At 45.5% G+C, this 14,021-nt stretch overlaps 1 protein-coding gene across 2 annotated transcripts; it reads left to right on the plus strand.

Moving 5' to 3' along the window:
• Positions 1-121: 121 nt before the first annotated feature.
• On the plus strand, positions 122-11,547 carry Nme5 (NME/NM23 family member 5). Of its 2 annotated transcripts, XM_021653357.2 has the most exons (6): positions 122-170; positions 502-658; positions 4,446-4,651; positions 6,066-6,166; positions 7,950-8,068; positions 11,368-11,547. In XM_021653357.2, exons 2-6 carry the CDS (start codon positions 530-532, stop codon positions 11,446-11,448), a joined length of 636 nt encoding a protein of 211 aa, XP_021509032.1. In that variant the 5' UTR covers positions 122-170; positions 502-529; the 3' UTR covers positions 11,449-11,547. The 2 variants fall into 2 exon arrangements, with proteins under 2 accessions (XP_021509032.1, XP_060233450.1); XM_060377467.1 differs by lacking the exon at positions 7,950-8,068 and having other exon boundaries at positions 11,368-11,516.
• Positions 11,548-14,021: the final 2,474 nt, after the last annotated feature.

Raw genomic sequence — 14,021 nt, forward strand, 5'->3', positions numbered from 1 at the left:
AAAGAATAAATTGCGCATGGCTAATTGCTGCCCTAGGTTACCAAACTACAGCCTTAAAAAAAACAACAACAACAAAAAAAAAACCGCTGCTGGGATTGGCCCTCTGCAGCCACCGTTGAGACCCAGCTTCAGGTCTCTTAGCAACGGATTTTGCCAACACCTGAACGGAGGTGAGTGCTGGGACGGTCCAGCCTGAAGATTTCCTAAGGACTTGGGGACCCTGTCTTCCAGTCACACCTAAGCCTGTACAAAACCTGCGAGGAGGGGCCCTCCGCAAGGGCAGCCGGCCAGGACCCTCCCCTCACCCTGGAGAGCGGCACCGAGGTGCCATCCAGCCTCAGGCAAGCGGCCAGGGCGGCCCGTGGGGGCTGTGCAAGTCGCGTTCTTGCAAAACTGCTTGTAGGAGCACACGGCAGTTTGCATTCCTTTAGTAAATTAATCAGACCTAGCATCACATATTGCCACGGGCTGAATTGGGGACGCGGATGTGTTTCGTTGCAGTGGATAGGTGGTCAGGAGAGTCGCCAGAATGAAGGTATCAATGCCCCTGCCTCAGATATACGTGGAGAAAACGCTAGCTCTTATCAAGCCAGACATTGTTGACAAGGAAGAGGAGATACGTGATATTATTCTCAGGTCTGGCTTCACCATTGTTCAGGTAACTTCTGGCAGCTTTATCAGTTTGCGTTATACTTAATACAGCCACCGTTTGGATCCTTGCTAACATTAGGTTCACAGTTCTTATTTTTGGTTTTTTTCAAGACAGGGTTTCTCCCTGTAGCCTTGGCTGTCCTGGAAATCGCTCTGTAGACCAGGTTGGCCTCGAACTCAGAGATACACCCGCCTCTGCCTCCCAAGTGCTGGGATTAAAGGTGCTGTGCCAGCACCGCCGGGCTAAATTTTATGTTTCTAACTATAGGTTATATGTGAATTGGACATGTAAGCATACATATGCCTGTAATCTCGGTCTACCGGAAGATGGAGGCCAAAGGATCCCCAGGTCAGCTGTGGGATAACTTCAAAGTTTGACATGTCAGCCTGGACTCTATGAGACCTGTTGCAAAAGCAAACAAGTTGCATGTAACAGACAAGTTTTTCACACTTACAAACGACATAGAATAAGACACAAAAGAAGCCAATTGCCTTCTTCTTCCCTTAACTTCTCCAGGGCAGGTCTAGAGAGAGGCAATGACTTACTGCATTCTCTTCTCCCAGGTGTCTCTCTGGATTTGAAAACATTTTCCCTCATAAAATGGAAGGATCTGTTCTCTGTCTGTCTTCTAGCAGGACAAGGTCTCCAGCTAAAAGACAAAGTGTATAAATGTATCAAATAGAACTTAATATTTTTAATATTTTGTTTGAATTTTCTTTGAACTACTCTAGTTTTTGTTTCTCTCTCTCTCTCTCTCTTAATTGTATATGTAGCTGAGTGTGGTGTTTTTAATCCCAGCACTGGGGAGGCAGACACGTGTATTTCTGTGAGTTCAAGGCCAGCCTGGTCTCCATAGCAAGTTCCTGACCAGCCAGGGCTGCACATTGAGACTGTCTCAAATTTTTTATATAGTATCATATCTATTTTGTCAATGTTTTCAAACTGAGCTGGAGGGGAGTTTGTGGCAGTGTGTGCTGAGCAAGCACAAGCACCTGAGTTTGAATCTCCAGTGACCATGGAAAGGCCAGGCGTGGTGGCAGCACTTACAGGTAATCTCAGAGCCGGCAAGGCCACTGGTCTCACCAAACTGGTGACCTTCAGGTTGCGGGGGACCTAAGGTGGTGAGAGCAGCTGAGGCAGGCAGGCAGTGTGGACCTCCGGCTCCACACATACGTGTGCACATATGAACACATGAGCACAGAAGTGCATATATCACACACATGCATGGCCTGGCAGGGAGGCTCTGATAGAGAGGCTACGGGCAGACACAGAGTCATTAATAAAGACTGAATTTTTTTTTTCTGGGATCTTAAATATTTGAAAATTAAATTTACAGGTAGGGCTAGGGCGGGCGTAGCTTAGTGGAAGAACACAGGCTTGGCAAGCATGAGGCTGTGGGTTCAATCCCTACCATTCTCCCCCCACCACAAGTATGAAATCATGTTTGTAATTTCTAGAAGAAATGTAGACAAACAATCGAGGGAAAAGATACTTTAAAACTCTACCTCAGTCAGGTGGCTACGGCAGTATGACTTTAACTCGGGAGGCAGAGGCAGTTGGACCTCTGAGTTCAAGGCCAGCCTAGTCTACGAAATGAGTTCTGGGACGGCCAGGGCTACACAGAGAAACTCTGTCTCAAAACAAACAAACACCTCCCCCCCAAACAAAACAAGCAAGCAAGCAACCAATCCAGGTTCTCAGGGGCGCGTGTCGGTGAAGCTGAGCTGAACACGTTAACCTCAGGCCCCAGCCCTCACCGTTTCCGTTGTTTGAAACAGGCTCTGCTGAAAAAGTGCAGCTAACTGGGCCCTCTCGTCTCCAGCTGCCCTGTCTCGATGGGTGTACGAGCATCACCAGCTCACACTACAGTGCTGGGTACAAGCACAGTTCCGGGGACCCAAACCCAGGTTTTCACACGTGAGCTGCCAACACATTACTCACTGAGCCATCTCTCTAACGTTTAAGTCCATCTTTAAAAAAAAAAAAAAGAGACAGACTTTGTTATTAAGTGGCTTGTGGTTATTGTAAATTAAAATCTGAGGGCCTGGCCTGGTGGCACATACCTTCAGTCCAAGCACTCAAGGAAGCAAAGAGACATGTATCTCTGTGAGTCCTAGGCCGTCCCGGGACACACACAGAGACCCTACCACAAAACAACAGCAACGTAACAAAAAAAACCACATAAGTCAAAATTTACGTCAGCAGCAAACGTTTGTTAGACCGGGGACGGCTATGGTCTATGCCGCTGCCTCCGCCACTGCTCTGGCTTTAATTTTTTTTTTTTCACAAAATATATGTTACATCATCTGTACCATTTAAACTGTTGTTAAGGTACAGCGTAGTGGTATTCAACGTTCACGTTGTTTTGTGACGTCACCACTACTGCGGTCTCCTCAACCTGAAGCTGTGAACTTAGTTTTAAAAAGGGAGGAAGCTGTGTCTGCGTCTTCTCCAGCCCCTGGCCACCACTATCCTAGTTTCTGCCTGGAGAAATTTGACTCCTCCAGCTACTTCATGCAGATGAAGTTGTTGGATATCGGTAAGGTTTGTCGGTCAAGTAGGCTTTATTGCGGTGGAGGCTCGGAAAGCTCTGGAAACTTCTCCCTCCTTCCAGAAGGTGGCAGCCTTTCCTTGGTCGCACACTCTGAGTTCTGTACCCTGTACTTGGAATCACTGTTTCTCAAAGTTCAAAGGATCTCCCACCTGATTTCATTTTAAAGCAACCAAATAGAATCATTAATGTTGTATCAACTTTAAGGATGAACTCTAAAGTTTTACAGTTGTGCTGCAGGAGCTAGCAAACCTGAAGAAAAAAAAAAAACAAAACCACATGGCCATGGGGCATGCCAGTAGTTCCCTGTCTAGGGAGACCAAGGCAGTGGTCTAAGGAGCTAAGGAGACTGGCCCACCGGGGCTACATGATAAGACCCTGTATCAAAACAAACAAACAAACAAACTGGGCATGCGGAGGGAGGCGAGTGCTTGCAAGCAGGGAGCCAGGTGAAAGCTAGTCTTGGGAACTGACTGCAGAGTTTATCAGAATATTCCTTTAGGTGATCTCATATAAATTGTTTCAGAGACAGGGCCTCACTCTGGAGCCCTAGCCAACCTGGAACTCACTATGCTGACCAAGCGAGCCTTGATCTCAGGATGACTGTGTGAAGTGTGCCTACCCACGGGTATGGATGCCAGGAGAGGGCATCAAAACCCTTGTAGCAGGAGTTACATGTGTTTGGTGGATACCCTACTTTATGTAATGTAGGTACCAGGACCCGGAGTCTGTTCCTAATGATTGTTCAGCAAATACTCTTTTTAAAAAATGTTTTCACTGGCGGCAGTGGTAGCTCATGTCTTTAATGTTAGCACTCTGGGAGGCAGAGGTTATTGTATCTCTGTGAGTTCAAGGCCAGCCTGGTCTACAGGGGAGTTCCAGCACAGTCAGAGCGACACAGAGAAACCCCGTCCCGGAAAACAACAACAACAGTTTTTATATTTACTTACACACAGTGTATGCTGCGGTGGGAAAACTTGAGCGAATCAGTTCTCTATTCCTAACATGTACATTTGGGGAGTTGAACTTAGAACCTCGGCCTTGGCAGCAGCCCAGGGATCATTTTTTTTGAAGTGGGATAAATACTTCCTCGGAACTCACTTAATTACCACTTACTTTCTATATAATAATGCAAAGATGATTGCAGGCATGCCCACGGTGCCCGGCAAGTCACTAATGACTTAATGAGCGGTCGTTGAGCTGTAGCTTTAAATGCTGTTGCCGACTTTGTTTTGTTTGCAGAGACGAAAGCTCCACCTCAGCCCTGAGCACTGCAGTAACTTTTATGTGGACCAGTACGGGAAAATGTTTTTCCCAAACCTGACAGCTTACATGAGCTCTGGGCCGCTTGTCGCCATGATATTAGCCAGACACAATGCCATATCTTACTGGAAAGAACTCTTGGGACCAGCCAATAGTTTGGTAGCCAAGGAGACACACCCGGACAGGTAATTTCCCTGGCGTGGCTTGGAGGCCTGAAGCCACCTTAAAGTATGAGAACAAAAGAAATGAGAGAGCTCGAGCCTGCTATCTTTACAATTGGGGGTTTCTGTGTGAGGACATTTTCCTAAATGAACTTTTCTCTGGTGTAAGGCGGTGAATTCGGCATGCTCACCATTTTAATGTCTGTCTTAATGCCAAAGGCCGCTGAAGGAACACATCAGAGAGTATCTCATTGGCAGATGACTAGCCTTGCGTCACACTGCCTCCAAAGGAAGATTTAGGGTTCGATTTATTTTTTGTTTGTTGTTTTTTGAGACAGAAAAGCCCTGGCTATCCTGGAACTCACTGTATAGACCAGGCTGACCTTAAATTCAGCCTGCCTCTGCTTCCTGAGTGCTGGGATAAAAGGTGTGCACCTCCCCTCCCCCCCCCCCCCGATTTTATTTGTTTGGTTGCTTGGTTTTGTTTTTAATTATTTTTTTGAGACTAGGTCTTACTCTGTAGCCCAGGCTGGCCTGTAATTCCCTGTATAGCTCAGACTAGCCATGAATTTGTGATGATCCTCCTACCCCAGCCCCCATCTCCCACGCTGAAATTACAGGCATGAGCCATGGCTCGTGGCTATGAAATAGGATTTTTGAAATTAATTTTATTTGTTTATTATTTTGTGAGCACGCGTGCCTTTCACATGTAGAGCACAGCTCAAGCCCTCAGGCTGGTGGCAAGTGCTTTTAGCAGCTGAGCCAACCCACTGATGCTGAAGTAGGAGTTTTAGTAGGAAAACGAGAATTCTTTAGGTTTGTTTTCTCTACATGGCGGTACATATCTTTAATCTCAGGACTTGAGAGACAGAGGCAGGAAATTTCTGAGAGTTTAAGGCTAGCCTCGTCTCTATAGCAAGTTCCAGGCCAGCTAAGGATACATAGTGAGAACCTGTCTCAAAAAATAAAAATAAAAAAAAGCCAAAATTTCAGCATTATTGCTAGCTTCTAGAAATAAAATAGTCAGTTATCACACTTTCAAATTTAGATCTCCTTTTGACTTCTCCCAAAACCCCTTTCTTCACCAAGAGGATGCTTTTATCACGGAGTGTGCCATCAGCGAATATAAATGCATTTGACCCTCATCTAGGTAGATGAAAAGCTTAAAATCAGATTTGAGATGGCCTATCTAAAAGCAAACAAACAAACAAACACCAGAAAGGGCTGGCAAGATGACTAAGTGGGTGAAGTGCTTGCAGCCAAGTGGGGCGACCTGGATTCGAACTCAGGACCCATAAGCTGGAAGGAGAAGACCCAAGGTAATCCTCTGACCTTCACGTGTGCTTCCCCCTCCTCCAAGTAGGGTAGGGAGAACTCTCTGATGTAAAGGAAGGAAAGAGTGCCCGAGCGGAGGGACAACGTCTTTAATTCTCTCTAGCCTAAGGGCGATTTACGGTACAGATGAACTGAGGAACGCACTGCATGGGAGCAACGACTTCCCCACCTCAGAGAGAGAGATTCGGTTCATGTTTCCAGAAGGTGGGTCTCTCGTGCCTGCTCTCTCCACTATCTCTAAACTGTTCACCTCTTAAAGTTTGCTTTTCATCCCGAAGACGTGACTGGGAAGGAAGGAAAACTCACAGAGATTTCTCCCTCCAAATATGCTCTTTTCAGGTTGTGAGTCATTGAAACTTGGAGCTGGAGGGGCCTGGGATGTAGCTCTTTGATAGGGAGATGGCTGAGCTCCTGGGAGGTTCTGGGTTTGAATCCCAGCACAGGATACAGTTGTGTGTGGGGCCAGAGGGCTGTGATCCTAATCTTAACCCTTCGGGGTGAGGGCAGGAAGGTTAGAAGTTCAAGTTTTGGTTGTAGGGAAGCTAGTTAGGCTGCTCCAGACCTTATCTCCATCCAATCTGAAGTCCTGGAGGCCTAAACCTTTAAAAAGTAAACATGCTGGTGAACACTGCGGTGCACCTGTGACCCCAGCTCTCAGGAGGCAGGCAGACCACTGTGAGTTCAAGGCCAGCCTGGTCTACAGAGTCAGTCCAAGACAGCCAAGGCTACACACAGAAACCATGTCGAAAGAAAGAAAGAAGGAAGGAAGGAAGGAAGGAAGGAAGGAAGGAAGGAAGGAAGGAAGGAAGGAGAGAGAAAAGAAAAGCAAGGAAGGAAGAAGGGAGTGTGCACACTAAGAAAACAGTGCTTTGCCTTTCAGTCCAGGTTGTGACTCCATAACAGGAAACCTTTGCTGGTGAGCAGTTCAGTCCTCAGTCCTTTAGTCTTTTATCTTTAAGGTTATCTTATTTTTTATGTCTGTGTGAGCTATGCCTCATGTGTGCAGATGTCCTCAGAGGCCAGAAGGCATTGCATCCCCGGAGGTGGAGTTACAGACAGCCGTGACACGTCTGATGTGGGCGCTGAGATCTGACCTCGGGTCCTCCAGAAGAAATGCTGATCTTAACCACTGAACCCGCCCCCTTACATTTTCAGACAGCCCCTGCTTTTGCGTTTTGAGACAGGCCTGTAGGTCTTGGCTAGCCTTGAACTACCGATCTTCCTGCCCCTACCGCCTTCCGAGCGCTGGGGTTTCAGGCCTCCTGCAGCCTGGTTTTCCAGTCCTCTGTTCTGAGGCAGTCTCTGTGCTCTGTCCACGGGCAAGCCCCCTTCGATCCTTCTTTGCCAGCCTCCTGAGTGGCTGCTGGGGTTGGTTTGGTTTTGCTTTTGTTCTTTTGTATATGGTGGTTATTGTCATTTTATTTATTTGTTTATTTATTTTTAGTTTTTTTTCAAGACATGGGTTCTCTGTGTAACCCTGGCTGTCCTGGACTTGCTTTGTAGACCAGGCTAGCCTGGAAGTCACAGAGATCCAATGGCCTCTGCCTGCTGAGTGCTGGGATTAAAGGTATGTCACCACATCCAGCTTTTCGATTTTTTAAGTTTTAAATTATTTTTTTTTTCTCGGTGTGATAAAATCCAGCAAGCACTGTCTGTAAATGGTACCCCAGTAAGCAGGTAGAGTGTGGTGGCACCCATCTGTCCGCCCTGGCGGCCAGCCAGCAGGATTACCTTGAGTTTGAGGCCAACCTAGGCTACCTAGTGAGTCCCAGCCCAGCCTGGAATACAGTGAGACCTTATCAGATAGCCAGTAATAAAAACAATTATAATACTTTAATTAATACAAGACGTAAAAGTCAAATTTAAAGCTCACAACGAGATGAGTGTCTCATGACAGTTAAAAGCTCTTGAAGGCATCCTTTTACCACCTGTGTAATGTTTAATCGCTTCTATTCGAGTTTTAGCGAGAACTTATTTGTGCTTGCAGTGATCACCGAACCCATTCCAACTGGAGTAATCGCTAAGGACTATTTAAATTTGTACGTAACACCAACCCTACTTCAAGGACTCACAGAGCTTTGTAAGCAAAAGCCAGAGGATCCTTTCGTAAGATTCCTTTTATTCTCACTAGAAAGTACTGTTTCTCGTTTTCCTATTTAAAACTGTATCTTGTTTGTTTTGAGACAGAGTGCCCCTATGTATGTGTCCTGGCTGTCCAGCATCACTGTGTAAACCAGGCTGGCCTTGAATTCCCGAAGATCTACTACATCTGCCTCCTGAAGGCTGGGATTAAGATGGGCACCACCTGCCTGCCTAATGTTTGTTTATTTATTTATTTATTTTGGGTTTTCAAGACAGGGTTTCTCGGTGTAGTCTTGGCTGTCTTGGACTCTCTTTGTTGCAGGCTGGCCTTGAACTCACAGAGATTCACCTGCCTCTGCATCCCTGAGTGCTGGGATTCCAGGCTTCCAGCTTATGCCACTGCACTGGCTTTAATATTTATTCTTTTAGTCTGAAGACTCGCAGGGTTTGAGGCTTGCTTGGGCTATCCTTGACTCCATGGCCACCAAGCAGGACAATTTATTGAGACCCTGTCTCAAAGTAACTTATTTATTTATTTTTGTTTTGTTTTTCAAGACAGGGTTTCTCTGTGTAGCCTTGGCTGTCCTGGACTCACTCTGTATATATATTAAATAAAAAAATCAAAACAAAGCGGAAAACCTCAAAACACTATTCTGTAAAACTGTCAAATACAGATCTAAACTAGAAAGGAAGAAGTAAAACCATCTTTGTTGCAAATGGCAACCAGAAACAAATTCCAAAGAGATCAGTTATGGTGCCAGAGAAACACTGTCTTGAAAAAACAAAAAAGAAAAAATGTTTAATTACATTTATTTATTTTATTGTGTGTGTATCTGTCAGACTTTTATTTTTATTCGTTGCTTTTTTTATTTTTTTTAGACAGTTTCTCATTGTTTCCCTGGCTGTCCTGGAGCTCACTCTGTAGATCAGGCTGGCTTTGAACTCACAGAGATCCACCTGCCTCTGCCTCACAAGTGCTGAGGTTAAAGCTGTCCTCTGGCCTTTATTTCTATACTTTTTTTTACCTCCCATACAGGGTTTCTCTGTGCAACCTTAGCTGACTTGGACTCACTTTGTAGACCAGACTGGCCTTGAACTTGCAGAGATCTGCTTGCCTCTGCCTCCCAGAGCTCTGGGATCACAGGTGTGCGTCACTGAGCCTGGCTTATTTTTATCCTTAAATTGGTTTAAAAGCTGTTTAGCAGCCAGGCAGTGCAGACCGATAGACCAAGCTAGTGTCAAACTCAGAAATTCACCTGCCCCTGCCTCCTGGGTACTAGGTTTAAAGGCCTGTGCCACTGCACAGCCCAACCCATACTCATAATCATTTTGCAGTGCAAAGCTAACTGTGTCGAGGAATGATTTCATTTTGTTGTAATAACTATGTTTTATTCTTCTTTGTTTGTTTGTTTTTCCAGACAAAGTTTCTTTGTATAGTCCTGGCAGTTCTGAAACTCACTCTGTAGACCAGGCTAGCCTCCAATTTAGAGCTTCAGCTGCCTCTGCCTCCCAAGAAATAACCATCCAGTTATATCATACGTTTCTTACTAGCATTATCCAGCTTGTTGTTTGTTTGTTATGATCGCCTGCCAGTCTCTCAGTTCTAATGAGGTAACTCTCCTCCCTTCTCCCTTCACTCTGCTGTCCTTTCCTGCTTTACTTTAACGTCTACACTGGCCTTGTTATGGGGTCTGGGTAGATCCAACACAACTCAAACACCAGGTCAGGACAGAAAACAAAAATTGATTGTAATCAAGTCCGCTATTGATCCATCAGGGATGCAAAACAGACTTGGTGGCTGAACTGCCACACCCTGCCTCCAGGGCCACCCAGGTGTTATAGAGCTTTTCAGCCTGAAACCTGCAAACATCTTTGCCAAGTTGCAGTGAAAGGGTTAGACTAACTTTGTAACCTATATGTCTTCTAAAGCCTATAGTTTTGAGTTTTAGGTCCAGGTTAAGCTAAAGCCTCTTAGTACCTTTCCAGAGAGTGGAGGAATGTGACCCTATCTGTGAGGACAGATATAAAAAAAGGGCAAGCAAGCAATGACCTTCACTCAGCAAAAGAAGGACCAGACCCTTGTCCTTGAGATAGCGTTTCTTAGCAACGAACCTAGACTTCTTCTGAGTAGCTTTTGACCTCCGGCCAAGAGCCCGCAGCCCTAATCTTCAAGGATGAGCTAACCACCCCCACCTTAAAGTGCAGCTGCATTCACACTTGGCAGGACTGGCCAAGCTTGAGCACCTAAGACTAACCAATTATCTTACTTTATAGCTTCCTCATCCAATCCTAAATTGCCAAAACTAAAACTTCAAATTTCCCGCAATTTTTCTTTTAAAAACCTAAAGGCCTTTGTCTCCCGGTGCCACTCTTTGCTGACCAGCGGGGGTGACCCTGTTGTACAATGGTTAATAAACCTCTTGCTTTTGCAACGAGTCTTGGTCTGGGGGAGTTTCTGGGAAGGGCGCGATCTTGAACTCCTGAGCTGTGAGACCCCAGGTCTTACAGCAGTTACACCAGTCGGGACTTAGGGATCCAGGACTTTCCCAGGAACATTTCCCTATGCGGCCCCTGTCCTCATTGGTTGGTTTATTCAGCTGTGGTAGGTGACGGGCCCAGCACCCATGTCTCAACTTGCCAACTAGGATGTCAGTTAGCTGTGTACATGTCTCTCTCCGCCAAGCAAGATGCCAGTTACCCGGGGAGGCCTTAGAAATTTGAACTTTATTTGTCCTTTATTCAAAATGGAAGTGTTATTCATAATAGCAGTTTGGCTCCTTCTTACAGGCTCACAATCTTCAACCCCCTTAAGGTAGACCAGTAGTCTGGTCTGAATCTCGACCTGCACCAAGCCCCAGTGAGACAGTGAGCACTGGAGGATATCATCTCTGTACATATGGTCCTTGTCAACTTCCAGGGATGTAAAGATTCCTCTAAACCGGGGCAGGGTGGTGGTGGCGGCAGTACAGGACTTCAGAGGCAGAGGCCGTCAGATCTCTGAGTCTGAGCCTCCCAATCCCCTACAGATCGAGTTTCAAGACACCAGGGCCACACAGAGAAACCCTGTCTCAAAAAACAAACAAAACCCTGTTTATCTGGATGTCACGGCATCTCAACATTTAGGAATCAGAGGCAGCTAGATCTCTAAGGAGCTCAAGGCCAGCCTGGTCTACATAGTAAATTCCAGACAGCCTTGGTTGTAAGACCCTGTCTCAAAAAAAAATTTTTTTTAAAAGATACTTAATTTTTCCGTTGTTAATTTCATTATCAAAAGTAAATATCTAAATGTTTATTAACTTTCTTTTTTTTTTTTTTTTCCATAGATTTGGCTAGCTGATTGGCTGCTGAAAAATAATCCCAACAAACCCAAACTTTCTCATTTCCCAGGACCAGAAGAGCATTAGCACACTGTGCAGAGCAAGTGGCGGATTGTCTTCCTATCAGAGCTGTGCACCTACCTCTAAAAGAAACTTTCTTCCTAATGGTTTAAGTAGCTACATGTGTAATAAACTATTTTTTCTTTATATGGAAAAACATACGTGTCTCTGTGGGGGTCTACTTCTATGTGTGGGTTCAGGAACCTGAAGAGGCCAGAGGCACTGGACCCCTTAGAGCTGGAGTGGTTTTAAGTCACCTGACATGAGTGTTGGGAACCAAACCTGGTGTTGGGGAATCGATATTAGGCCCCGGAAGGCTTCTCTATCCGAGCTAGTTCCCAAATGATCAAGATAGAGACTTTTTAGGTTTATAAAAGCTTCAAGGCACAATACCTGGGCAGATATCAAACCTCTAAGCTGTTTTTCTATTTCCTGGGTACACACCCCAAGTCACTTGCAGTAACTGCTCCTGTAAACTGTCAAAGTTTACACAGCATCACTTGGTGTGCATGAGTATGCGCTCCTCTGATCTTGGGAGCCATTAACTTAGCATTTGAATACAAGGACCCAGACCAACCCCCAGCAGCCTGGGTCTTCTATAAGAGGATGTACATTCTTAGCCACCAAATCCATTTTTTTCAGGCTTTTTAAAATTAATTATTTATTTTTAATTTTTTTTTTTTTTTTTTGTTTTGTTTTGTTTTTGTTTTTCAAGACAGGGTTTCTCTGTGTAGCCCTGGCTGTCCAGTAACTCACTCTGTAGACCAGGCTGGTCTCAAACGCAGAGAGATCGACCTGCTTCTGCCTCCCGAGTGCCAAGGACGACTTTAAGTTCCAGATCTTCCTGCTTTTCCTGACGAGGTGCTGGGATTACATATATGTGCCACTTCCTCCAGTTTATCAGCATTTTGGAGGCCAAGAAAGGAGAACTGTGAGTGTGAGGCCAGTCTGAGCCACAGTGTCCCAAACAAACAAAAACAGCAAACAACAAAAAAACGCCATCTCCTATTTCTGAGCCAGGAACTACCAGTGGTCGATGCCTGCTTCAGGAGGGGAAGCCATTTTTCTTCTGCTATAAGCACAGATAAATCGCCCGTGATCCATCCCTGTTGAATGCTGGGATGAAAGGTGTGGGACACCAACCTTTTCCTCATTTTTATATAATAATAATAATTATTATTATTATTTTTGGTTTCTCGAGAGAGTGTTTCTCTGTATAGCCTTGACTGTCCTAGACTCACTTTGTAGACCAGGCTGGTCTTGAACTCATAGGGATCCACCTGCCTCTGCCTCCCTCAGTGCTGGGATTACAGGTGTGTGCCACCGCACCCCGCTGCTTTTCTGCTTTTCCTCATTTTTAAACTTCTTTTCTCCTTCTTCTTATTTATTTTATTGCAGTTCTGGTCGGGGGGACCTAGGGCTTTGCACTTGCAGCCCAACATTCCTTCTATACATGAGCTAGATCCTACTTGTTCTTTAGTTTTTTGAGACAGGGCTTCACTAATCTGTCCAAGGCAGCCTTGAACTGATGATCCTCCTAACCACAGCCTGGACCATACCATGGATCGGCTTGAATTGAAATTGTCAAATTGATTTTGAGAAGTTTGTGTTCAAAAATACTGACAGTGTAATGCCAGGTTCACGGGACCCTCAGAGACCTCCAGGAGATGACTCGATGCAATTGCAAGAGAGCTTTATTACGAGAGCGATCGAACTCGGGACCCAGGTCTCACTGATGCAGCAGGAGAGAAGTGGGACCCTGAGCTCTGAGTGAGCAGGATTTTAAAAGGGAAAGTCTGTGATCAAGGGGTTTCCATGGCAGCAAGCCGGGGGGCACAAGCCTTGGCATTACAGAATTGGGTGAAGTTTAGCAGGGCGGGGTGACCTTTTCTGAGGCACACAATCACCATGGCTAAGGCATATAATCACAATGGCTATTTTTCTAAACCATATCTGAAACATTGGGGAGAATTTTCCCACCTGATTCTCAACCGATTCCCATTGATTATTGCCAGGGAGTTTGTCTCTGTTTTCTATGAAGCATTTATTCTGTTATATTTCCTGGAGGCTGTTGCTAGGAGAGTTGACTTTGTTTTCTGCCAGGTGTACATTCTGTGATATTTCCTGGTACCTGAGTTCAGTTCCCAGTCAAGATCTTTATTTCAAAATGGAGTTATACTCAGGTTAACTTAAACTCTTTAACAGTTATTTTGCAGGAACTATTTAGACTGAGCTTTGCTTGGGACACGGCCCAGGTCTCAGCTCACTGTCTGTGTGACCTCAGTTGCTTTTCTTGGGTCCTTCTGTTGATTCCCTCACCATTAGTAACATCTCCTGAGCGCACTCTGACGCAGACCCTGCAACGGCTTTGAAAATTTAATGAGATCAGGGACTTTGAGGCCTACAGAAAAGCTAGCTTCTAAAGTGGGAGTACAGTGGGTTTCTGGAAGTTTCAGACACAGACTTCTGACTTCACCAAAGACAGGCTTGGAGGAGGCTTCTGTGCGGGCGGGTTCCTTCCTTCTGACTGGCCTGCTGATAATCCTGGAAAGGGAGGATCCTGTACCTCCACCTCCCGCCTTCTCATCCAAATCAAAGAC

The sequence above is a fragment of the Meriones unguiculatus genome, chromosome 2 (genome assembly GCF_030254825.1).
Source record: "Meriones unguiculatus strain TT.TT164.6M chromosome 2, Bangor_MerUng_6.1, whole genome shotgun sequence".
NCBI classification, from domain to species: Eukaryota; Metazoa; Chordata; class Mammalia; order Rodentia; family Muridae; genus Meriones; species Meriones unguiculatus.

Bases quoted from the DNA above. Each gene is read 5' to 3' on its own strand.
- Nme5 (XM_021653357.2), top strand. From the start codon at position 530: ATGAAGGTATCAATGCCCCTGCCTCAGATATACGTGGAGAAAACGCTA. The intron at 6,167-7,949 runs GTGGGTCTCTCG...TTGTGCTTGCAG, and splicing joins TCGGTTCATGTTTCCAGAAG to TGATCACCGAACCCATTCCA. The intron at 8,069-11,367 runs GTAAGATTCCTT...TTTTTTCCATAG, and splicing joins AAAAGCCAGAGGATCCTTTC to ATTTGGCTAGCTGATTGGCT.